We start from the raw sequence: 26,545 nt of genomic DNA on the forward strand, positions 1-26,545 counted from the left end.
ACCCAAACAACAAAACATCAACACAAAGAGATCCCTCCACAAATAGGGACTGGTCACACCCACCACCTCATATTGGCTGTCACAACATGAATTTTAACCAACAGCAACATCCATTAACATCCAGCCAATATTTACCTTTAAATCCTAACTTTAATTTTGAAAGTCTTGCTGCAGGAAAAGTGTTCATAATAATGTTACCACTAATTCAAAACAAAAAGGGGTTTTAGCCTTGAGCTAATATGCACGTTACATAGTGGGTGGGATGTAGTGTGTGGCTGTGTGGTGAGGGGACGGGGCAGCAATGTATCCAACAACGTGAGAAGGGTTGGGGGCAGGGCAGTAGAGTCGTGGGGCGTGGCCTCCAGTCGATATTGGCCCCCAGTGGACAGAGGAAGGGAGGCATGGGTGGTAGGAAGAGTGGTGAGGGTGGTGGGCGGGATGTGGAAGAGGAGGTGCAGGGGCTGTAGTCAGGTAGGTGCTTGGGGGTGGAGCTTCATATGGCAGGTGGAGTAGTGGGAGAGGAGGAGGGAGGGGCGACTGATCTGGGTAGAGGAGAGCAGAGGAGGGGGCGGAGCCTGGAGGAGTAGGACTGATGGAGGAGGAGCTTTCCATGGAGACACCTGAGGAGACAAACCACATGCTTATATTTTCAAAGTAAATTCGTTTATAATGCAGAAAATTTGGGTTTTAACGTGGAGGCAGACTAATCATGTGACCTGACCAATGACTAACAGCGCCTGCAATTGGCCCATTGTGCTTCTGTCTTCATTTACACTGCACCTGACTCCAGAATTACTGCATCGCACTTCCTGTCTGTTGCCACGCCTGTTTGCTATGTTCATCCGGTCAAATTTCACCTTAATAACAATACAGTAGTCATTCGGTACAGGAATGTGACAGCTGGATGGTGTAGGGTTCGCCCCACCCTTCCCTCCTCATCACGCCACTCTCACCGTTATGCAGCTGTAAAGCTTCACCAACAGACCTGCTGACCTCCGGCACTTCTACACTGTTTTATTGACAAACACTTCCTGTTTTGGCAGCGTGTGCACTCCAAAGGTAAAGGTGTGTCACTAGTACTGACCGCCGTTGTGTCCCTCTGTCTGTCCATCTGCAGACCTGGAGGATTCTGGGTAGGAGCTGGCGGGCTGATGGGAGATCCGCCCAGTCTCAGAGAACGGCTGGGAGGCAGCTGGGGACGGAAGATGGGACAGATCAAGTCACAGTAAAGGGGGTGGAGCTTAAATTAAAACACCTGAGGGACCATCCATGCTGTAATGACATCACTGCACACATCTTCCTGTTAGTCATGTGTTCCCCACAGTTGCCGCCTACCTGATCGCACTGTTTTATTGTGAAAGGCTTTGCTACGGAAGTGAAGGCTCAGCTAAAAGATGAAACTTGCATCTTTTGTATACAGGTGGAGGAAGTGCAGCACCACCTGCTGGAACCGATCACTCTTACCGTGCAGAGGGGGCTCCTGGCCCAGGTAGGGCGTGTAGGGCTGGTAGGGGTAGGCAGTCTCAGGTGAGGAGGCGGGATACACCTGCTGCTGTTGCTGCCAGCAGCTCTGATGGTACCACTGAGGAGACAGATGGTCACATGACGGTCACATGACAAATTCACAGCATCATGTCATCACCTGAACCTGAAACACCTGCAGAATCATCTATAAACATTCAAAGAACCTGAAGGAAACGTGTGTCTCTTTGAAACGGCAGCCACAGGTTAAAGGAGAGGAACACCAGTCACATGACCTCCACAGGACCCAGGTGATCAGAGTGTCCTTGGAAGATGTTTACCACACCTGCAAGTGACTCAGGTGCACTCAGACTTCTGCTGCTAAAACAGATTTGCCAGTGGAGGAGCTGAGCTAGTTTCAGTCATTATGTCCTGTTTATAGGTCGGAAACCTGCAGTCAGCTGAGACTGAAGGATCACCTGGATGATAACGAAAGGTTTCTCCCACTGAAAACGTCCAGAACAGAATCAACATTCTGTGATGCTCCGTGAGTTCATTCAGGCGTCTCACCTTCACCTGTCAGCGCCGCTTCAAAGACTGCGGTTTACTGTTCAGGTGTCTCTTACCTGGACGCCCAAATTGAAGTAATACTGGAGGACTCTGCAGTCTACACACACACACACACACACACACACACACACACACACACACACACACACACACACACACACACATAAATCAAACTGATCCATATGGATACAAACTGTAAACACAAGCTTTTGACTTCTGACCTCTTGGTAAATCACTTCCATTAGGGTCATATGAATAAGGGGGCGGGGCTACCACAGTGCAGAGCGGCTCACCCAACTCATTAACCAACCAGGAAGAAGCAGCTGGGATCGCCATGGCAACTGGAACCAGAAAACGTGTTAGTGTATGGCAACCTACTGAGAACCAATGAGACTGAAAGACTTCGTGTCAGCTAAAGCTCTCAGAGGTGACAGAAGTCCCTCCCCCTGATATTCAGACTTCCTGTTTTAGAGGTGCAGCCAATCAGAGCCAATTAAAGCGGGTTCGGGCCTTAAACAGGGCAGAGCTCTGAGAGAAGTAACTGAGGTGGGCAGTGTTTGCTTACCTGAGCGTGTCTGCGCGTGTGTGGCTGACGGCAGGTGAGCAGCTGCTGGTAGCCGTGATGAGGAAGAGGAGGGTGAGGAGGAAGAGGAAGATGGAGACGAGCAGATGACTGACAGCGGCTTCACTACCTGAAACACACACACACACACACACACACACAGCAGTGAGCGAACACCTGCAGCTCTGCAGGCAGCCACAGGGGGCAGCACATCAGGATTCTGTGATCAAAAGATCTCAATTTCTGTTTTCAGTCACAGCGATTCTGCTCGTACACACAGAACCCGCCAAGCGTTTTCTTTTTTCCCCCCTTTAATACAAAATATTTTTATAGAGTATTTATGGATATAGTTTACAAAGAAAGAAAAGACGGACAACAAACTGTTTACAATGAATACAAAACAGAACTTCTCATGTTAGAACATCGTTTTCCTCTCTTATTATTTACCAAACAAGCAACGAAAAGAAAAAAACTACAAGATAACCAAAGCCAGAGGGATTATGATATTAACTAACCCTGTCCACAAGAACCACACAGAAGTTAGCTGCAACATCACTGAGCTTCACATTCCCATTAACAGACAGACATCAGACCACTATGGAGAAGCAAATCCGTTAGTCAGCTGGAACATCCGTAAGTTGAAGTTTAGAGAAGTTTTCCAGAAAGAGACCCCAAATTTTATCGAATGTGCCCTTTTGGTTCTGGATGGAGCAGTGGATCTTTTCCAGACTGAGACATGACATGAGATCAGCAAGCCACCGAACATGGGAGGGCGGGGCAGCGGCCTTCCACCTCTCAAGTCCACCTCATGGACTTGAGAATGGGAGCTGGGGTTACACTGCACAGTTTATTATAGATGCGAGACATTACAGCTTTGCCTGATAGTTGCAAATTAAGGAGCTCGTCCAGTAAGTTAGCAGCTGGAGCTTCTGGAAAATTTGAGAGGTGGGATTGCAAAAAATGTCTGCTTTATAAAATCTATCTAAAAAAGTGAGTTTTGGGAAGATGTATTTTCCTGCCAGCTGATCGAATGATGATAGTTTATTGTGTATAAAGAGACCTTTAAAGTAAATAATACCTGCTCTAAACCAGACCTGGAACAAGTTGTCCAAAGCTGGGGGAGGAATAGGTGGTTTGAAAGGATGGGGCTTTTAAGTGAAAAATAATTAAGATTGAAATGTCTCCTGAACTGCGCCCAAACCCTGAGGGAGTGCCGAATTATTGGATTAGATGTAAAGTTGTCAATGGATGAAGGAAGAGAAGAACCCAGAAAGAAGGCAAGAGAAAATTCCCTGAGTTGAGCCTGATTCCATTGCCAGCCAGCTGGTGGGGCCCACACCCTCCCCAGACTGGAACCAGTAGGTCAGGGACCGAATGTTGGCAGCCCAATAGTAAAAGCGGAAGTTGGGGAGTGCCAGACCCCCTTCAATCTTAGGTTTCTGTAAATGCACCTTAGCTACTCCAGGTCGTTTACCCTTCCAAATATAAGAGGAGATTCCAGGAGAGTCTAGAGTTGTAAAGAAAGACTTGGGGATGAAGACTGGTAAAGATTGAAATAAGTTGGTCTCAAAGGTACGGTTTAACTTGGTTTAAATCCTACCTCTCAGAGAGGTCGTTCTCTGTTGCTATGGGGCAACACTCCTCGGCTTCTGCCCCTATTTACTGTGGTGTGCCTCGAGGGTCCGTGCTCGGTCCTGCTCTTTGTACATGTTGGGATTAATTTTTAGTAAATACAACATCTCCTTTCACCGTTATGCCGATGATATCCAGATTTATTCACCTCTGAAATCCGATGTGTCTGCTTCTTTGCAACCTCTGTTCAACTGTTTGCATGAAGTTAAATTTTGGTTATCACATAATTTTCTTACATTGAGCGAAAATAAGACCGAAATCATAGTCTTTGGTAGTCACACTCTGCTAGACCGGTTAGCTGATGCCCTTGGCCCTCTCGCTAGCCATCTCTCGCTCACTGTAAGGAACCTCTGAGTGTTCCTGGAGGGCCCTTTTAAACTTCAGAAACACGTCTCCACTGTGGTAAAAACAGCTTTTGCCAGTTGCGTCAGATATCCAAAGCAAAGCCATTACTACCTTTAAAGGACCTTGAAAAGCTTGTCCACGCATTTATTACATCCAGACTGGACTACTGTAACTGCCTCTACTCGGGCCTCCAACACTCTTCTCTTTACCGGCTTCAGTTAATTCAAAATGCAGCTGCGCGTCTTTTAACAGGTACGAGAATCTATGAACGCATAACTCCAATTTAAGCAAATTACATTGGCTCCCTGTCAAATATCGCATAGATTTTAAAATTCTTTTGTTCACTTTTAAAATTCAGAATAATTTAGCGCCCAGCTATCTCTCTGAACTCCTCCACTTACACAATCCCAACAGAGCACTTAGATCGTCCAATCACAGGCTCCTTGCACAACCTAGGTCTCGAATGAAGTCGAGCGGTGACCGGGCCTTTGCAACCGTGGCACCCAGACTCTGGAATAACCTCCCTGTTCATGTTCGTACTGCCGAGTCGATCCAGTCGTTTAAATCACGTCTTAAAACTTATCTTTTTACTTTGGCCTTTGATTCTAACTCGTTGGCTGTTTTAGCTTATTGTGTTGTTACCTATTGTTTGTTGTCCTGTTTTATTGTTTGTTTTAATTGTCTTGTGTTTTCACTGACTGTGAAGCACTATGGTCAACACTGTTGTTTTAATATGTGCTCTATAAATACATTTTGATTTGAAGTGTAAGAATTTAGGAAGGATATTCATTTTAATTGAATTAATTCGTCCGACCACAGTTGTGTTCAGGGGTGACCACTGTTGAAGGCTTTGTTTGACATTCTTCAATAGTGTAAAAAAGTCGGCTTTGAGAAGTTGTTTATACTTTCTTGTAATTGTAATACCAGGTAGGTGAACTGCTCCTTGACCACTTTAAAGGGGAAACCCGACAAATCTATTGGAAACGCTTCTTCATTTGATAGACAAAGTTCGCTCTTGGACAGATTTAATTTATAACCACAGACTTGACTGAAACGCGTGAGTAGAGACAATATAGACGTTAGGGAAGCATGTGCATTTGAGATAAAAAGCAATAAATCGTCAGCATAGAGAGAGACTGTTCAGTTTGACCTCTTTGTATGCCCTGGACAAGTTTACTGCTTCAAAAAAGCATTGCTAAAGGTTCAGTAGCTAGATCAAATAACAACAGGCTAAGGGGACAGTCCTGACGTGTGCCACGTTTGAGTTTGAATGGTTTTGATTTCTGGCTATTAGTGCAAACAGACGCAACAGGGGACAAGTATAGGCACTTGATCCATGAGATGAAGTTGGGACCGAACCCATATCTTTCCAGCACAGCAAATAAATAGTTCTACTCCACGGCATGAGTTGAAAGAAGTTCAAATTTGGTTTGGAGTTCAATATGTTTCTTGTAAACCTCAGAGTCCTTATTGTATGCATAGTGATGGTCCAAGTGTTTTATTTTATCGGCTAATTCTTGCCTTTCTTTGAAGTTTACCCTCTTTACATTAGCTGTATATGAAATGATCTGCCCTCGGGGATAGGCCTTCATTGAGTCCCAAACTAAAAGGCTAGAAATATTTGGGGAAAGATTGGCGTCTAAAAAGAGCTTAATTTGGTTATTTATAAATTCCAGAAAGGTATTATCAGATAGTAGTGTGGGGTTAAAACGCCAACTCCTGTCTGTTCTAGGTAAGTCAGGCATAGCCAGTCAGAATTAAAGGGGCGTGGTCTGATATAACTATGGCACGGTATTCACAGGCACATGCAATACTAGTCAAGTAGTCTATCCTAGAAAAAGTGTGATGGACGTTAGAGAAAAAGGAATACTCCTTTCAGTCAGATGCAGATATCGCCAGATATCCCTGTTCCCGTATGTAGAAAGAAAGGAATGAATGTGTTTATGTTTTTGAACAAAAACAGGAAATGCACACTCAGACTTTGTCCCGACTGCCGTTAGACCAAAACCAAGAGAAGAAGAGAGCTCGGCGCGTCACAGGAACAGGAAGTGCTCAAAGTCCAAGCACCACCACCTTCAGAGGTTGCGACCTCTGGAGGATGACGTTGGACAGGCGCTTTAGGCCTGCTGTACAGGTTTTTGATTGGACGAACAATGTTTAGAGCCGTTCTCTGTCCAGCTTGTCGCCGCCCACCGAGACGAGGCGGAGCAGAGATGGCAGCTGCAGTCTATGGCGCGGTCGCAACGATATTCTCCTGAAGTCTGAAGCAGGAAGTTGAACTTTCCCGGGTCTGAAACGAGACGCTCAGACTGCGAGGCAGCAGCGCCAACCACTGAGCTACCCTGGCACTGCTGTCACACACGCGATGATGTCACCTTCAAGCTACGCTGCGGGACGTACCTGCTGGCTGTAGCTGAAGTTCACGTCTGATCTCGTGGGAGAGTCAGCCACGCCTCCTTCCTGCTCATCCTTTCAAAATAAAATAAAAACAGACTGATTACAGCTTCATGGGGTCACTGATCACATGACCTCTTCACACGTGCGAATTTCAAACCTGTTTTCATGTGCAACATTATGCTGACCTGCATCACACTAACAGGAGACAGAGGTCAGCTCTTACCTGATTGGTGGAGGTCTCAGTGGCGCTGTAAACTCCGGAGGTCTGGAAACTCTGATCTGAAATAGTGTGAGACGGAGTCACCAACATGGCTGCTGCAGGGAGGCGTGTCACAGCGGGATCACGTTACTCACCCTGTGAACTGTAGATGAAGTCCTCCGTGTACTCGGCTGCATGCGGGAGACACACACACACACACACACACACACACACACACACACACACACACACACACACTTAAAGTCAGTTTCTGATGAGTTTTCACAGTAAAAACCTCTCATTAGACTTTTACTGTGAAAGGTTACTAAGGGGAAGGAAGTGAAAATCTGAAGTGAGCAGTGGTGTCCTCACCCTGGTCCTCCACTGTGCTTATGTCCTCCTGCTCCTCCTCTGACGAGCACACGGGAGTGTTTCTGGGTGGGGGGGCAGGGGAGAGGGGCCCAGAGCCTCTCTGAACTCTATAGGAGGAGCCAGAGGGAGGGGCTGGGGCACCAATGGAGGGGGGAGGAGCCACAGTGGGGCCCTGCATAGGAAACAGTAAAATGTGACCTGAAAATGTTACACCTGAGTCTTCTTCTTCGACAACAAGTCTGTGACCAATCATCAGTCGCCTCACTCAAGGGCCCTTTCTATTGGCTGCCAGCAACAACCAAGAAAAGGCTGTATATAAAAGATAGACATGTTTGTAGGAGTTTAAAACTGCATTCTTGTTAATGGCCTAGAGGGGGCGATAGCTGTGGTCACGTGGAAGTGGAAAAAACCTCAGTCACTCATCTCAGCTCACACACAATAAAATGGAGTCTGACGTCTCAGAGGACAAATATCTGGGACACTCTTAAAGATGTGATGTCGCTGCTTACCTCACCTGTCCTCAGTAATGTAGAATCTGGTTTTTGAGTAACCGTCATTTAAACGTGTTTACCATAAACCACGTGAAGCACACGGCCCCTCCCACCTGCCTCAGTGCTCCGTGCACACACGCGCCGCCATCATCAGAGGATTTTTCCCAGCACATACTCACTGGCAGCGGAGGGAAGACGCCGTCGCCGGCGCCATCGAGCTGGTAGTACGAGATGGCTGCGTCCAGATCGGCCGGCTCCTCCACCGCCTCGGGAAAACCAAACTGACACTCTTTGTTCAGAGCCGCTGCCAGCTGACGCCGACTGCGCCTGAAAAAACCATGGAGGAGAAAATAAAAACCCACCGACTGACATCACATCCTCTTTCAGGCCAGAGTGACTTTGTCTGCGATTACAGCACCTCATGTCACATGACTCGATTCATTTTAAAAACAGGAGCTGCTTCAGAGATCAGCTGACCGGTCATTCCTGGTGGTTACATCAGTGTCGTGCGTGTTGGCGTGTCGTGCGTGTTGGCGTGTCGTGCGTGTTGGCGTGTCGTGCGTGTTGGCGTGTCGTGCGTGTTGGCGTGTCGTGCGTTTACCGGGACCTGAAGGTGAAGCTCTCGTAGTCCTGATAATACCTGCGACCAGGATGGTAATAGGTCAGCTGAGTACCAATCAGGTGACGGTTCAGGAAACGGGTGGAGCTTCTGACCAGAAACATTTGCGCGCGTGCACACACACACACACACACACACACACACACACACACACACACACACACCTCATTAACATGATATTTTTTACCGATGGTCGGAGCCACTGACATCGATCAGGAAACTAAGGGGGCGGGTCCCACCTTTAGAAAAGTGCATTTAAAACATTTGTGTCTGTGAGTCAAACTGCACAGGTGCATCTCAGGTAAAGTCTCACCTTGAGGCTCCGTAGCGTGGTGTTCGGGCTGGGGGGGGATGGTGATGGTGAGGGGGGGCATAGGGGTCATAGGTCATAGCTCCAGGTGATGGAGGAGGGGGTGGGCGGGGGTGGCCCGCCGGTTGGAAGCGAGGCGGCAGACTCGAGGGGGCGGGGCCTCCATAGGAAGGAGGAGGTGGGATTAGCAGCTCTGTTCCCTTCATCCCACGAGATTTCCTGAAGTAGCGATGGCGGTGATGCCGCTGACCACGAGAGTCCGGGTCTGAGGGAGAGACAGGAAGAGACCGTACAGGAAGTCAGGTGAGTAACACAGGAAAAGGATAAAACAAAACAGGGAGTGGATGGGGGAAAAAAAAAAAAAGAAGCACCGAGGTCTCCTTTTCTGGAGGGCGCAGCCACATTCCAGGCGGGAACCGGATTCACGGGTTTGAGGTCCGTCAGAGGGACCAGGTGTCTGTGAGGAAAGACACGTGAGTGATGTCACAGCGGCACTGATGGACGTGATCCTGCCGTGTGTGTGTGTTACTTCTCGCCCAGTTCCTCGATGAACACCGTGACGGCGGATGAGTGCGTTCCCACTTCCTGGATGAAGGCGTTGTAGTACTTGCCCTTCGGCTCCAGACGCACCTGAAACAAGTTTCATTCCTGATGTCACAAACATGGTGGCTAGGGGGTGAAGCCAAAAATAAAATGCCACCTATCTTATAGTACCACAAATGTTTTTGGAGCTTCATTCATAAGAGTTACAGCCAGTAACCACAGACAGTAACTGTTTTTCAGTGCTTTCCGTGTCTGAACAACTGATTAAAGTTTGACCTCTGACCCCTCGCTGTAGTGACCTCACCAAAAACTCACAACACGCATACCGAGACGCCTCAGGGGCCCGTTCTTCGTACCTCGCTAAGTAAGTTAGCTGGATTAGATTGTTGACGATTTCGCGTGATCTTGGATCGTTCGGTTCTCCGAAGCTCATCCGGGACTTGCTGTCATAGCAACAGATCCGTAAGCGTAAACCTGCTCGGGAGCAGGTTTACTTTATGTAAACAGGATTAGATCGCGGCCACGCAGGTATGTCCGCTTCATTTATACGAAAGCAACAGCGATATTCCACCACTGTTTCACCATAAATAAATAACATCAATGTAACTGAAGATAATGCAGCACTTGATCCTTTTATTGATGTCACACAGATACATACAGGTCATTCCCTAAAAAAGGGAAATCTACTATTAACATTCTATTACATGTATGTGATTATTACAGATGTAAGTCATATGTCAGAGTAGTAATTGTAAATTACTTCATGTAATCAAGATGAGAGACCACGGCTATAAAAGCGAAGGTGGATTTGGGAAGCCTGTCGCAGCCATGTCCTGTCCGTATACGCGAGCAGCCCATTGCGGAAGGTACGAGATTGATAAGGAGAGTTTCCAGAATTCAGCGTATATTGCGGGACAGACAGGATCCTTTAGCTCAGCGCGACAGTGTGCTCATAGAGAGATATCGATTTTCCCGTGAGGATATTATTTACTTAACCAACTTGTTGACGAGGGGGTGCAGGACCACCACCTGTCTTTTTTTGCTCTGCCCTTTTCTTGGTTGCTGTTATAAACAAACAGATTATTCCAGGGTCTCTTTCCAAGAGACGACAAGCAATATAAGTGATAAATATTACCATTCTGTAGAATATTCTAATATTTCACTTTTACTTGTTCCCATGTTCTAGTGGGTCCTGTTGTGGCTCTAATGTGAAAGAGGATATAATATAACATATTATAATATAATATAATGTAATATAATATTGGATAATATCGTGTCATATGATAGATCTACCCTACCGCCTACTGGTGTTGGCCAGAGGGGCCGATAGCGCGATATGGCAGCCTGGCTTCTGTCAGTCTGCCCCAGGGCAGCTGTGGCTACAACCGTAGCTGCCTCCACCAGTGTGTGAATGTGAGAGTGAATGAATAGTGGCATTGTAAAGCGCTTTGGGTGCCTTGGAAAGCGCTATATCAATCCACTCCATTATTATTGTTATTATTATTATTGTTATTATTAAATTACTTACGAGTTTGATTTGTCAGCAACTTTCTGCCAGCCCTCTCTCCTTGCTTTTGCAGCCTTTGCAGTGTTCCCTTGTGTTTTAATTAAACTCTGAAACTCCTGAAATCCCTCAATGAAGAGTTCTTGCTCTGCTGCTGGAAAATACCGAGCGCGCTCCTTCGACATTTTTGCCGACCAATCAGCGGGTTGCCGATCAATGTTTCTACTATCGATGCGTAGCCCCTTTTACGACACCCAGTGATCTCACATTACTTCATCCAGCTGTACTAATCGTCAACAGCAGGTGTGTTCGGAGAACCGGATTAGCGAGCTCACGGTTAGCGCGATGGTTTGGTCTTGGATGTGTCATTTGATCTTGGATGTAGTAAGCGAGGTACGAAGAACGGGCCCCAGGTCACGAAACCCAGAGTCCCCTTGATGTTTACGTGCTTGATAATTACATTCTCCAAAACTACTTCCTCCAAATGTTTCAGCATAAAAGCCTCTTTTAGAAGTGAAGTTCTCCTGTGTAGTGAAATGCTGACAGCTTTTAATTTGAAAGGAATACAGGAAGTGTCAAGAGTTTGTAAAGGAGAGTGAGCCTAGATGCACTGGTGGATTATTTTATTGCAGGTGAGGTCAAAGGTCAGAGAGCGGTTCCTTTTTTTCTTGTCATGTAAAATGTTGACAGAGCTTTGACGAGGACGTCCGTCTCTGCACATCGATATAAATCAGAATAAAAATAATAATAATTCACCATGTCATAAACAGCGCCAGCCTTATTAAGCATCACTGGGCACTCTCCCTTTGTATCCTGTAGCATCTAGATAACCTGCCGGCTGTGAGGTCAGAGCCTGAGGCGGTTTGGTGTGAATGAACTCTGACCTCTGTGTCTGAACCTTGTTCACATCCGCGTTATAAAGTTTTCAGTAATACAGTCTTCTTACCTGACACTTGTCTCCCAGGAAGTACTGCCTCCCTGCAAACACCATGTAGTCCGTCTTCTGCATCTCTGTCACAGTGATCAGATTAGACCGTCACAGGAAGTAATCAGATTACACAGCTGTCAGTTGTACAGTGTCCAGCTTCAGTTCACCAGCATTACTTTATCCTGACGCTGGTCTGGATTAGTTAAACCTGCGTTACCTTTGCAGGTGTCCTGCCACACATCGAACTCCAGGTTTCTGTAAACGTCCCCGTCCAGAGACTTCATCACCTTGTAGGGCAGAGACAGTCTGGAGGGAGGCGGAGCTTCTGCAGGAGGCTGAACAACAAAAACATTACATCAGCTGCAGTTCCTGATGTCCAGCAGAGGCAGCAGTGAGTCAGTCCCATAAACTTCCATGTTTGCTGACTGCTAGCTTCACCTGACCAATAATATGGCTGCTGTGAGGTTACCGTACCAACAGATCATCCAAGAAGGCGGAGCTCCAGTTTAATGAGTGAAATTCAACAGTTATGATTGGATGCCACTGACTTGCACGTCACGGATTCTTCTGGCATCATTTGGCTCTTTGCATTTTTACCTTTCTTACTTCACCAATGACGAGTTCACGTGTTCCAGGTCCTGCTGATGGCGTCCTACGACTCTGAACAAACTCAGGCTGAAACTAGACATTAAAAGCTGCAGAGCAGAGGTCGTCAATGCAGAGCCTCAGGCGTGAAGCAGGAAGTAGAGCGTGTTTCTAAAGACCCTGGTGGCTCCTCTGAACGTTCTGGAGGATTCGGCACTGTGGTTGTTTTTTAAGTTTCATTTTTCTTTAAGTTTTTGGTACTTTTGTTGCTGTTAGTGTTGTTATCCACGAATGCTCGGGCGATCGAATCGGCATCTATCAGCATTCCTACCTTTGAGTCGTCCGTCACAGCTCGTGGTTTCTCCTCGATGGGTCCGCCTGGCTCCGCCTCCTCACTGCAGAGCACAAACAAATGGGCCCTCAGTTCTGATGTTTCCATGACGATGGCTGCTTCATCAGTTTCTGATTTCGTCTGTCACCGTTGCCCTGGTTACCATGATTCCAGGTCAGAGCTGCTCTGCCGCAACGTCCTCAGGTGTGTATGTGTTTACCTGTGCCCGCGGTCCTCAGGTGTGTCATATCCAAGGTCAACATCACTGCACATGGATGGACTGTTTCTATAGCGACGACCTCCGACCCTGAAGGCCTCCATGGCCTGGCAGAGCTCCGCCTCCTCAAAGCCAAATACCTGAGTGTAAAGCAGCTCATACAGAAGAGCTACACACACACACACACACACACACACACACTGAGTGCAGAGGAACTATAGACTTTCTGTGTTCGGCCAATCAGATAGCAGCACTCACACTGACAGAGGGCGGCAGAGGCGGGGTAACTCCTTGGGTAAACAATGTCATAGTGACCATTGATGGAGCAGCACAGCGTCACCTCGGCAACACAAAAGACTGACAGTCAGCACCAGCCAATTACCTCACAGACCTCAGGGTCACGTGACCTTACCTTGTCCACAAAGTCGTCCTCCGAGATGATGGTGGCTGGTTTCCCCGGGTAACGGTAGATCAGGAAGCAGCGCCTGCACACATGGAGTCATGTGACTCAGAGTCGTACTGAACCAGAGCGATAAGGGACGCCTCATTTATGATGTCATCACGCCACAGACTCAAACTGATACTGACATATTCACGGGTGCACATAAGTGGTCCGCAGGTGCACATTTGCTGTCAAAATAAAAGACGCGCACCAGATAAGAAGTTGCAACGCGCGTTTGCGTCCATACAAAAGGCAGTGTCTTTGTCCGCTTGAGCAGGATTTTCACAGCACATTCTGCAACACATCAGTCTTTATTTATAAAGCACTTTTCATACAAAAATGTAGCACAAAGTGCTTTACATGGTTAAAAGCAGCCCACCCTACTACTCACTCCCCACACTCTCATTAACATGAACGATCATGGACACACACACACACACACACACACACACACACACACACACACACACACACACACACACACACACACACACACACACACACACACACACACACACACACACACACACACACACACACACACACACACACAAAAAGTAAAATTGGGCTGGGCACACATGAGCCAGGTGAGGAAACACTATCACAGGGAGCCGGTCACAGACCGCAGCTTCCAGGCCGGGCACACGGCAGGAGGGAGGCAAAGGAGCCCCCCAGCCAGGCTGAGAGGACCCACAGAGCCCCAGCAGCCCCGGTGCAGAGAGCCCCCTCTGAGGAAACACTGGAGATATGACCTAATAAGAGTATATGCAGAATAAAAAGATAAAATAAATAAGAATGGGATACAGTATAAATATAAATAGAGTAAGAAGATAAAAAACAAATAAGAATAAAATCAATAAATATTAGGTAAAACCTAAATTAACAATATAAATAGAATAACAGGATAGAATAAATAAGCATAAAATAAATAAATGTTAGGTGAAAGCTAAATTAAAAAGGTGGTCTTGAGCCTGTTCTTAAAAACATGTACGTTCTCTGCGGCCCTGAGCTCCTCCGGCAGGCTGTTCCACAGACGAGGACCATACCACTGAAAAGCTGCCTCTCCGTGAGTATGTGTCCTGACTTTAGGGACAATCAAAAGGCCAGTACCAGAGGACCTCAGGGTCCGCGAGGGTTCGTATAGTAAAAGCAGATCTGAGAGATAAGAAGGCCCAAGACCATTAAGACATTTAAAAACCAATAAAAGAACTTTAAAATCGATCCTGAAACACACGGGGAGCCAATGCAGCGATTCTAAAACCGGTGTAATGTGGGCCCGCCCTCTGGTCTTCGTCAGCACACGAGCTGCAGAGTTTTGCAAAAGTTGTAAAGGTGAAATATTCTTCCTAGGAAGACCAGAGAGCAGGGCATTACAGTAATCAATGCGACTGGTAATAAAAGCATGCATCAGCATCTCTGTGTTGGCCCGAGAGAGAATAGGGCGACTCTGGCTATATTTTTTAGATGATAAAATCCAGTTTTAAAAGAACAGCGTGGTCTACTGTATCAAAGGCTGCGCTTAGATCCAGTAGCACCAGGACTGAGAGCTGTTGGGAGTCCCAGTTACATCTAAGATCATTTAAAACCTTTAGGAGAGCCGTCTCTGTGCTGTGGTTCACCCTAAATCCAGACTGGAATATCTCCAGGATCTGTCTATCATTGAGAAAATCATTAATCTGAGTAAAAACAAGTTTTTCTAAGATTTTACTTAAAAATGGTGAGTTGGATACAGGTCTGTAGTTATTAAAATCATTACAATCCAAACTGCTCTTCTTCAGAAGGGGCCTCACCACCGCCGTTTTAAAGGCAGCAGGGAAGACACCCAACTGAAGAGAGCAATTCATCACGTATAAAAGCTCAGCCTCAAAAAATCCATAAAGTGTTTTAAAGAGTGAAGAAGGGATTGGATCTAAAAGACATGTGGTGGGTCTCACTGTGGAGAAAACTTTCTGAAGGTTCTCAGCATTAACCAGGACAAAGCTGTCCAGTGTACAATCGAGCCATCAGATGTGTTTACAAACATATCGCGATTAGATAAAATATCAGATCTGATGGCGCTGACGTTTCCCCTGAAGTGGTCTGCAAACTGCCCACAGAGCGAGTCTGTGGGGGTTCTTTGGGAGCTGTTAAAATCAGGGTTAAATAAATGATCTATGGTGGAAAAGAGGACCTTGGGATTATTTTTGTTATTACTGATTATTTTGGCAAAGTATGAATTTCTTGAGTTCCTTAGTGTATTATTGTACATTTTAAGTTGCTCGCAAAGTATTTGATGGTTGATTGCATTTTTATTTTTCCTCCACCTCCTTTCTGTGTGTTCACCATTGGTTTGAAGCCAGCTCACCTCCTGCAACCACCCTTCCGAGAATACGCGCTTCTTTTGCAGTTCGGACTCCTGACATTTCTTTGGAGGTGGAGGAACACCAAAGCGGCTTGCTTCTTCGACACCTAGTTCTAAACAAATGTCTGTCCTCCTCCAGAGAATCTTATGGACGCGCATTGCAACTTCTTATCTGGTGCGTGTTTTTTATTTTGACAACAAATGCACACCTGCGGACCACTTATCTGCAACCCTGGATATGTTCCTATTACTGCCAGCAGTAAATGTGTTTGCCCTGCACAGCGCCCCCTACAGTGGCCCCTTAGTGCCAATCCCCAGTCCTGTTTAAGCAGGTTTTTCCTCACACGTCTATAACATGTTCACTTTTCACCTGCACCTCCTCACTGAGAAGCAGAGATGGTCAAGTGTGTTTCAAATGCTTTAATTTAAACATCATGAAGCGCAAAACAGTTTAAACCAATCTAAACCTCTTTACAGTGTGAAGCTCCACCCCTCGGAGTGAATCACCTAAGGGGTGTGGCTACGGACAAAGTTCAATACGTGTTAGCCGTTTCTCTGCTTTAGCTCCATCAACAAATCTTAGCACTCGAGTCAGAGATAACGGGATCCCCACGCTGAATATGAACTCTGCTTCAGTAAAAACAGGCGTTTCACAGGTCATGTGACTCTTCTACTACACAGAATTAGGGCTGCTCGATTATGGCAAAAATGATAATCACGATTATTTTCACTGAAATTGAGATCGCGATTATTTGACGATATTTATTTAACCCTTTAAGACCTACTATAGAACCAAGTCTGCCAGAGCTTATATTATATTTTTACATGTTGTAGTGCCATTTGTGGGAGCATTTCAAGTTGCTATACAACTGTTATAGCCCATATTTTAATAATATGTCTGCATTAAGTCCATAGTAACTACATTAATTGCAAAAAAGTGCAATAAACTACAAAAAAAAATTGAAAATCGTTTTTGTTTTTTTTACATATATTACTTGGAGAAATTTAAGAGGTTTATCCCTCAAAACTTTAAATACAATAAAGTTGCAAAAATAGTTTACAACAACAGGAAATTTATTTTGAGTGTCTTCATAGTTTTATTTTGGAGATACAGCAATTTTTATATACTGCAGGAAAAACAAAAAACAATCCTATGATGCAAATTTGCAAAGAAAACAGCAGGTGCATCAAAATAAACTATTTCCAGCAGTGCAATTCGAGTTCTAAGCATCCCAGCAACTATTCAGAAAAGTCAAACATGACCAGTATAGGCTTTTAAGGCCTACCATTAAAAAAACTACAATTTCCGCGAAAATGACGTCACTTCCGGTTTCGGGGAGGAAATGGCGGACATGTGATAGTTCGCGCTGACGTCTGTTTCACTGTGGGAAGTGTTACGAACAGCTGATCGGATTGGCAAAGCCTGTTTCTGGAATATTATGTTTTTGTTCCTGCAAGAGCTTTTTATGCAATTTTTGCAAAGCTTTATGTGGAAGGAAACCGTGACCGAGGACAAGCTGATGGCATCAGATGTAAGTACAACTCCTCCGGTTTCATATGCAAAACAAATTATTGCGCTAGCTTACACGGTTCCGGTTCTACAGGGATTTAAAAATAGTTACACAAAACGGAGCGTGCTGCTCTGACCGGCTTTAAAGGGTTAACAATGACTTTAAAAAATAATATAAAATAGTGTGCAACACCACTGAAGTTTTTTTTACCTCTCTTTTCAACCAACAGCAGTCACTCTCCTCTCCAAATAACTTCTGCTTAGCTTTCCGAGCTTCCTCTTAATTAGCGGTCTCCAACCATTTTTGCGCCACGGACCGGTTTATGCCCGACAATATTTTCACGGACCGGCCTTTGAGGTGTCGCGGATAAATGAGGGAGGGGCTAATAATCGGCTCAGTCATTTTTAATGATCGTTGAAAGCCCAGATCGTAATCGTGATTAAAATTCGATTAATTGAGCAGCCCTACACAGAATGATCCCTGTGAGTGTCGTCTGCTCCGATCAACGACGTAGGAGATGATGATGATGATAACACAACGGTAAATAATCTGAGAGATGATGAACCTGCAACCTGAATAGCTATTGAGCAACTACCATAATCATCCCACAGATGTAATATTATCTACTAGGGATGTAAGAAAATATCGATACAACGAAATATCGCGATATTTCGCGCAATGATACTGAATCGATATTTAAAATCACTGTTATCGATTTTTTTAATTGAAAAATGACATGCATTTACTGTTTATTTCTTTTGTATGTTGGAATTCAAACTCCGGCCACTGGTTTGCAGTTTTCACCGCCTTTACTATGACGTAAAAACGAGGTCTCGCGATAACTGTAGAAGCGTCTAGTTTGCCAAAAGAACGAAGTAGAACAGTCAGTGGACGTGTGTGATGCTAGCTAACTGATGACTGAAGAGGAGAGGATACAGCCGGCCCCCGCAGCTTTCAAAGCTGATGTGTGGACTTATTTTGGATTTAGGACAAAAGAAGGCAGTAAAGACTATGACAAGAGCTATGCAGTCTGTAAAATCTGCACCGCCAGAGTCAAATATTCCGGTAACACAACAAATTTACGAACACACGTGTCTAGACACCATAGCGACGTAGCGTCAAATGCTAATTTTAAAACAAAACGAGGTGATTCCTCTCAACGGACAATTGAAGAAGTTAACTTTTCGAAACTACCAGCAACTTCAACTCGTGCAACAAAAATAACGCAGTCAGTACTTGTTTTTATTTGCAAAGACATGCGCCCCCTGAGTGTTGTGGAGAATAAAGGATTTCGTAATATGATTAAAACGCTGGAGCCCCGTTACACTGTTCCTTCTCGACAACACATCACGGACATCGCTCTGCCAAAGTTGTACCAAGAAGTCAAAGCGACAGTGCTGGACTCTCTCAACTCGGCTGAGACAGTTGCTCTGACATGCGACGCTTGGACTTCGAGAGCCACTGAATCGTACGTAACTGTTACAGCACATCACATAACAGACCAGTGGAACCTTCAGTCTCATGTACTACAAACCCGAGCCATGCATGACAGTCACACAGGTGAGCACATTGCAGCGTTACTAACTGACGCTGTGGCTGAATGGGGATTGAACGCAAAGGACCTTGTTGTTGTTACCGATAATGCACCAAACATGGCTCTCGCGGCTAGACTTGCAGGCATAACGCACATACAATGTTTTGCACACAGTCTGAATCTCGCCTCACAGAAAGCACTGAAAATACAATCCATGGTGCGACTTCTCGGGAGGATCCGACGTGTAACAGCCTTTTTCAGGCGCAGCACCACAGCCAGCAACCAGTTGAAGCAGAAACAGTGCCTCCTTCAGCTACCAGCTCACAGATTGATCACGGACATAATTACAAGATGGAACAGCTCCTATGATATGATAGAACGATTTTTAGAACAGCAACCAGCCATCTGTGCAGCTCTGCTTTCTGCAGAAGTTAGGAAGAGTGAAAAAGAAATTTTCACATTAAGTGAGTCTGACATCACATGTGCAGAAGAAGTTGTCAGGGCACTCAAGCCTATGAAGGACGCCACCCTGGTGATGTCAGAGGAGAGTATGCCAACCCTGTCCATCATTGCTCCTCTTCATGCCAAGCTTGTGATGGGTGCACAAGAAAGTGTTGATGATACACCGACAGTAAGGGACATTAAGACTGCCATAGCAGAAGATCTGGGAAAGAGATATGTAAATGAGAGGGAGACACTATGGATGGCATCAACTGTTGATCCTCGGTTTAAGGACCTGCCCTTCCTGTCTGAAGCAGAGACCAGTGAGACCTATTCCAGACTGTTGGACACTGTGGTGACTGTGATAAAGAAGGAAGAAAATGTAAGTAAATAAATTAGTTTATTTGGAAAAATTCAACTGAAGTTATAAGCAAGTGAATAAAGTAAAAAGCAAAAAAAAAAAAAAAAAAAAAGCATATTGATGACATTTGTCATCAAATATTAGTGAAAAACAGGGTGAATCTTGGATTTGAATTTTGACTTTCTGACATTAATACTATTTGAATTTAATGTTTTTCAGCAGCAAAAGAATGAGGAGACTGACAAACAGGTGGAGGAAGAGAATGCCACAGAGGAGGCTCATCACCCACATATCAAAGACAACTTTGACTCCATCCCTCGGCCACCCCTAAAAAGACAGAGGACCTCATGTGCATTGGTGGACTTGCTCGGAGCTACGTTTGCCTCTACTAGTGACAATACTGCACCAAAATCAGAACATGATGTTGCTGCAGCTGAGATCAAGAGGTATAGAGATGAGACCCCTTTGCCTCTCACAGGAAATCCTCTCAGTTGGTGGAAGGACCATGAACAGGAATACCCTCAGCTATCCAAAGTAGCAAGGAGTTTCCTATGCATTCCTGGAACAAGTGTCTCTGCAGAGAGAGTTTTCTCCTCTGCAGGAGACATAGTAAATGCACAGAGAAGTGTCCTGAGAGCTGACCATGTCGATCAGCTTGTATTCCTGCACAAAAATCTGGAAATTGAAAAATAAACACTGAGAAAACACTACACATGTAAAATCTCTGATATGAGAATGTTTGACATTTTGGTTGAGTCTCATAAGCACTTATTTAGATGAGTAAATTCCTTTTTTCAGGTTGTACTAAAAGTGTTCCATTGATGGACACTGCAGAGCTGTACTTTATTTTATTAACACTTAATTGTAATAGCACTTTACATTTTTTGTTAATGTTTACTTGGATGGATTCTTCAAGCAATTTCATTTTTGATTTATATTTGTTTATGTTAAGGTCACATAAAAAGTGCTTTGTTTTGATGCTCCATAGAGCAGTTTTTGGATAAGTATTTTACAATCATAGTACTTAGAAAGACTTCAGTGTTACATGTTTACTTTTTTCATGTTAAAAAATACTTGATATTTCAGTAAAGTAGTTTTTGTTTGTTTATTTGACATGACTTCTAATAAGGCAGATGTTAATTTCTCCATTCATTTTGAACTTAGAGTGTTTTTGTTTCAGATGTTTCATGTCAAGCATTAAACAGTTTGGACTGTTTACTTGAGTTTTCCTAATTAAATTTAGTCCTACTAAACACAAATATCGTCTGGCTTTTAGTATTGCAATATATCGTATCGTCTACCCTGTATTATGATACATATTGTATCGCCAGATTCTTGCCAATACACACCCCTATTATCTACAGCTACTCTTAGTACCATTGATGTTCATTTAGACTCTTTTTCTCCAATTGATCTTTCTGAGTAAAAGTCATCTGTTCACACAGCTCTTTGCTAACTACAGGCCAATCTCCAACCAGGCTGTAGGTATTACAGGTACTGTGCTGCAGTGGTTTGTATCATATCTATCTAATAGACTCCAGTTTGTGCATGTAAATGGAGAGTCCTCTTCACACACTGAGGTTAATTATGGAGTTCCACAGGGTTCAGTGCTAGGCCCAATTCTGTTTACATTATACATGCTTCCCTTAGGCAGCATCATTAGAAGACATAGCATACATTTACACTGCTATGCTGATGACACCCAGCTCTATCTGTCCATGAAGCCAGATAACACACACCAATGAGTTAAACTGCAGGAATGTCTTAAAGACATAAAGACCTGGATGGCCGCTAACTTTCTGCTTCTTAATTCAGATCAAACTGAGGTTATTGTACTCTGCCCTGAAAACCTTAGAAATATGGTCTCTAAGCAGATTCTTCCTCTGGATGGCATTACCTTGGCCTCCAGTAACGCTGTGAGGAACCTTGGAGTCATTTGGAGCAGATTTCTCCTGTTTTGGCTTCCTGTTAAATCCAGAATTCAAAATCCTGCTCCTCACATACAAGGTCTTAAATAATCAGGCTCCATCTTATCTTAATAACCTTGTTGTTGCGACTTTCATCCGTAAATAAAGCCGCGGCCGGCTGAGTTGGTTGTGTCCCTGTGACGCGCCTCCAATAATCCATAATGAGTCGTACTTGTACTTTGCGCATTTATTTTAAGAACAAAACAAAAACAAACATTTGCGCTTTCAATCAATTTACAACTAGCGCATGGATTAACTGGTGTGCCAAAAAAATGACGGTCAACAGAAAAGTTTGCCCACAAACCACTCACCCAACACACCTGCTGCGAACACCGACATCAGGTAAATAGACTGTGACCACACCCACATACCATCACCTGAGACGCAGGTAAAACTATACACCTGTGCCACCAAAACAAAAAGGAAAAACATAAACATTGACTTTGGCTTTTACACTTGTAGTACCATATCACCCTATTAGAGCGCTTCGCTCTCACACTGCAGGTCTACTTGTTGTTCCTAGAGTATTTAAAGGTTTCTGATCACAACTAGGGCTGGGTATCGTCACTGATTTCTAGAATAGATTTGATTCCGATTTACAAGGTCCCGAATCGAATCGATTCGATTCGAATCTGGGAAATTTTGCCTCAGACAGTCAGAAATATTATAATTCAGATCTGTACATTAACATATTTTTGTATCTATATAAAGGAAGCTGACACTCGCAAGACTTTATCAAAGGTGTGAGCATCACAGCAGAGGCCTTTGTGTCAAAGTAGCTGAAGATAAAACAGAAAAACATGAAGGAGATTTTCCTGGCTTGGGATTTTATAAAAAATATTCTGCAGTAGATCAAAAACGAAAGAAAACCATTAATCAACATATGAACATTACCTCTGAGTTACAGCGGTTTTATTAGAGACACAGCGTTTTGCATTTTGCATAATTTTAGAAAGTTTAAATTTGTTCAGTAACCTGTTGAACGGCAGAAATGAGGTTTTCTCTTCGGAAGTAGGTAAAAGGGAAAAAAACAGCGGCCGACAGGCTGTGAACAACGGCAGCCTTGTGCGTAACAAGCAAGCGAATAATGAAGAAAACAGATTTTTAAACGGGAAACTGTTCTTGAAATATACTGAGAGATAAAACTAACAGCTCTAGAATCAGCGCAAAAAGGACGTAAACACAAAGCGCGGACCCGCCGAAACATCAGAATCAGCTCGTCGATTTTAATCGATGAATCGATTATCAAAACCCACCCCTAATCACAACCTGGTGCTCCTTGTCCCTGTGTATGAGCCCTTAGTGCGCAGGGAGCCACCACCACAGTCCAGAGATGGACGGAGGAGAGCGAGGAGGCTCTTAAGGACTGTTTTAAATCTACTGTGTGGGAGGTGACCTGTGACAACCACGGAGAGGACATCGACAGCCTTGTGACCTGCATTACTGACTATATTAACTTCTGTGTGGATAACGCCGCACCCAACAGGACTGTGCGGAGTTTCTCCAACAACAAACTGTGGATTACCGCAGAAATGAAAGCCGTCCTTAAGCAGAAGAGGAGGGCCTTCAAATCCAGGGACAAAGAGGAGTTGAAAAGGGTGCAGAGAGAGCTGAGGGGACTGATAAGGAATGGGAAGGAGAGCTACAGGCAGAAGATGGAGAACCAGCTTCAGCAAAACAACGTTGGTGAAGTCTGGAGAGGCCTCAGAACCATCTCGGGCCACAAACAGCAGAACTCTCTGCCTGGGAGGGATGTGAGGTGGGCAAATGAACTGAATCATTTCTTCAACAGATTTGATTCAACCATGAGACAGTCTGCAACATCGGCTGCAGACTCACCCACCCCCACTGCTGCTGTTCCACCTCAGACACGTCACACCTCCTCTATTCACTCTGCTCACTCCCCCCCACCCCCAACAACAGCATCCAATACACACTCAACACAAGGCTCCAGCCTGTCTCTCTCAACCACCCAGGTTAGGAGGGAACTGAGGAGGATTAAAGCCAAGAAGGCAGCGGCCCCAGATGGCATCAGCTCGAGGGTCGTCAGGTCCTGCGCAGACCAACTGTGTGGGGTGATGGAGCACCTCTTCAACCTGAGCCTGAGGTTGGGAAGAGTCCCACAGCTCTGGAAAACCTCCTGTGTTGTACCAGTGCCAAAGACTTCACGCCCCAAGGACCTCAACAGCTACAGGCCGGAGGCTCTCACATCCCACCTGATGAAGACCCTGGAGCGGCTGGTCCTGGCTCAGCTTCGGCGCCTAATAAGCTCATCACTGGACCCACTTCAGTTTGCCTACCAGCCTGGCATTGGCGCGGATGATGCCGTCATTCACCTCCTACATCGTTCCCTCGCTCACCTGGAGACCGCTGGAAGCACTGTGAGAATCATGTTCTTTGATTTCTCCAGTGCCTTCAACACTATTCTTCCCTCGGTTCTAAAGGACAAGCTGGAGAACTCTGGAGTGGAGCATCACCTCACTACCTGGATCCTGGACTACCTCACCGACCGACCACAGTATGTGAGGACTCAGGGCTGTGTGTCGGGCAGGGTCGTCTGCAGTACGGGGGCCCCACAGGGAACGGTTCTGGCTCCGTTCCTCTTCACCATCTACACTGCAGACTTCCCCCACAATTCCACCCAGTGCTTCCTGCAGAAGTTCTCTGATGACTCTGCAATAGTCGGCCTCATCACTGATGGGGACGACAAGGAGTACAGAAACTGACACAAGACTTTGTGGACTGGTGCCAGCTGAACTACCTCCAGATCAACACCAGTAAAACCAAGGAACTGGTGGTAGACTTCCACAGGCACAAGCATTCTCCACTGCAACCACTGAACATCCAAGGTATGGACATTGAGGCTGTGGACAGCTACAGGTACCTTGGTGTTCATCTGAACAACAGACTGGACTGGACTCATAACTCAGACACCCTCTACAGGAAAGGGCAGAGCAGGCTGTACCTGCTGTATTTTTACTCAGTTGTATATAGCATTTGTATTCTATTTTTATCCTATTGTATATTTTATTCTATTTTATTCTGTACAGTTGTGTACAGTATCTTATTCTATTCCAGTGTTCTCTAATTTTTGCTATATAACTTTGCACTGTCCACTTTCTGCTGTAACAAAACATATTAGTCCCACACGTGGGAAATTAAGGTTATCTTATCTTAAAAGTAGAATGGGAGGCAGAGCCTTCAGTTTTCAGGCCCCTCTTCTGTGGAACCAGCTTCCAGTTTGGATTCAGGAGACAGACACTATCTCTACTTTCAAGATCAGGCTTCAAACTCCTCCCTTAGTTATGCTGCAACAGGTGTAGCCTGCCGGGGATTCCCATGATGCACTGGGTGTTTCTTCTTCACTCACTATGTGTTAACAGACCTCTCTGCATTGAATCATATCTGTTATTAACCTCTGTCTCTCTTCCACAGCATGTCTTTATCCTGTCTTCCTTCTCTCACCCCAACCAATCACAGCAGATGGCCCCGCCCCTCCCTGAGCCCGGTTCTGCCGGAGGTTTCTTCCTGTTAAAAGGGAGTTTTTCCTTCCCACTGTCGCCAAAGTGCTTGCTTGTTGTGATTTGGCGTTATATAAATAAAATTGTATTGTGATTTAGGATGGTATAAAACAAAAAAAGAAACAAAAGGAAAATTCTGGTTTGGTAGCCACACCCCTCAGGTCAGCTGGTTTCGAAACACGCCGTGACTGCTTTGAGGTCATCGAAGAAAACACAGCATACCTGCATCACTCACCTGTACAGCTGAGACAGAGCCTTGATCTCCACCTGACCCACCGTCTCCTGAAAACACACACAGGTTAACACACTGCCTGCAGGTGAACAGCTGACTGAAGGTCAAAGGTCAGAGATATTCACCTTTGGATCCTCCAGACGTTCCAGGTATTTCTCAAACGAGCCTTCAACAAACTGCAGAGGACAGAAAACACAGCACAATGAAGTAACTGAGTATTTCTCTCATACTCAGAATACTCTGAACTCACCGGCTCAAAGTTGCATCTATTGGCTCTCATGAAGTTAGCGCAGTCCTGACGGATCTTCTGATGGTAATTCTGAGAGAAATACAACTACACACACACACACACACACACACACACACGAGAACAGTTTTTCTGAGGTTAGCCTCGCGGGTCGCCATCACGCTGACGCACACACCCAGAAACCACTCCGAGATGACAAACAGCCGTCACTAACAGTCAGGGGGACGAGTTAGGGACAACCTCAGACTGCTGAGCAGCAAAGCTCAGGTGAGCTCAGGTGTGTCGCTCCTGGGGAACCTGCCAAACGCCTCAGCGGGAAGGAAACAGGAAGTTGCACCTCTAACAAAACACAAGAGTGACAATCTCTTCCTGCAGGAGAAAAGTAATCCACTACACTCCCATTGAGGTAAGAGTCACAGGTAATGGATTACTCAGAGTAACAAGCGAAGCTGATGGGAGGAGCTTCACACAGACATCTGAGGACAGGTGAAACCTCTGAGGAGTCCACAGGTCACTGACACGTGTTAGTGTTGCTGTCCCTCCTCATGAGCTCGCTGCCTCCTGGTTCTGGTTCGGCCCACACTCTCCGCAGACCTGCTTTGTGCGGCGGAATGAAACTGTGTGCACTGACGTCTGTGACCTTTGACCTCGCCCAGTTTGACCCAGAGTTTAAACAAAGTTCCCTCACACCGTAACTGTACTCGGTACGCCTCCCTCCCGCCACCCAGCTCACCTGCTCGGACACGGCCCGGAACAGGCTGGACGCATCGCGTGCCACCATCTTCCGGTACAGGCCGAGGCTGCACAGGTACTCGTCCATGTTCACGAAGTACTTCTTCAGGCCTTTCTGCATCGCGCCGCCACTCCGTCACCTGCACACGG

At 45.5% G+C, this 26,545-nt stretch overlaps 1 protein-coding gene and 1 long non-coding RNA gene across 3 annotated transcripts; one reads left to right on the forward strand and one right to left on the reverse strand.

Annotated features, from left to right (window-relative positions):
- On the reverse strand, nt 1-26,529 carry alg13 (ALG13 UDP-N-acetylglucosaminyltransferase subunit). 2 transcript variants are annotated; one of them, XM_080880601.1, is made up of 25 exons: nt 26,397-26,529; nt 25,667-25,750; nt 25,542-25,592; nt 25,420-25,466; nt 13,479-13,551; nt 13,325-13,406; nt 13,070-13,235; nt 12,850-12,913; nt 12,151-12,268; nt 11,952-12,016; nt 9,488-9,588; nt 9,330-9,415; nt 8,962-9,223; nt 8,631-8,735; nt 8,209-8,356; nt 7,539-7,710; nt 7,322-7,357; nt 7,191-7,246; nt 6,971-7,039; nt 2,597-2,723; nt 2,253-2,372; nt 2,088-2,128; nt 1,465-1,582; nt 1,085-1,192; nt 1-620 (listed from the first exon to the last, which is right to left on the reverse strand). In XM_080880601.1, the coding sequence occupies exons 1-25, from the start codon at nt 26,514-26,516 to the stop codon at nt 247-249; spliced, it is 2,793 nt and encodes a 930-aa protein (XP_080736727.1). In that variant the 5' UTR covers nt 26,517-26,529; the 3' UTR covers nt 1-246. The 2 variants fall into 2 exon arrangements, with proteins under 2 accessions (XP_080736727.1, XP_080736726.1); XM_080880600.1 differs by having other exon boundaries at nt 8,631-8,738.
- LOC308395679 lies at nt 19,119-20,955 on the forward strand. The gene is made up of 2 exons (XR_013971439.1): nt 19,119-19,717; nt 19,916-20,955. It is a non-coding gene; the product is annotated as an uncharacterized lncRNA (long non-coding RNA).
- Nucleotides 26,530-26,545: the final 16 nt, after the last annotated feature.

The sequence above is a fragment of the Rhamphochromis sp. 'chilingali' genome (genome assembly GCF_963969265.1).
Source record: "Rhamphochromis sp. 'chilingali' genome assembly, chromosome: 4".
NCBI classification, from domain to species: Eukaryota; Metazoa; Chordata; class Actinopteri; order Cichliformes; family Cichlidae; genus Rhamphochromis; species Rhamphochromis sp. 'chilingali'.

Coding starts and splice junctions, on each gene's coding strand:
- alg13 (XM_080880600.1), bottom strand. CDS start 26,516: ATGCAGAAAGGCCTGAAGAAGTACTTCGTGAACATGGACGAGTACCTG. Junction 25,751..26,396: donor TCCGGGCCGTGTCCGAGCAG/GTGAGCTGGGTG, acceptor GTGTGTGTGTAG/TTGTATTTCTCTCAGAATTA. Junction 2,129..2,252: donor TGGAAGTGATTTACCAAGAG/GTCAGAAGTCAA, acceptor GTGTGTGTGTAG/ACTGCAGAGTCCTCCAGTAT.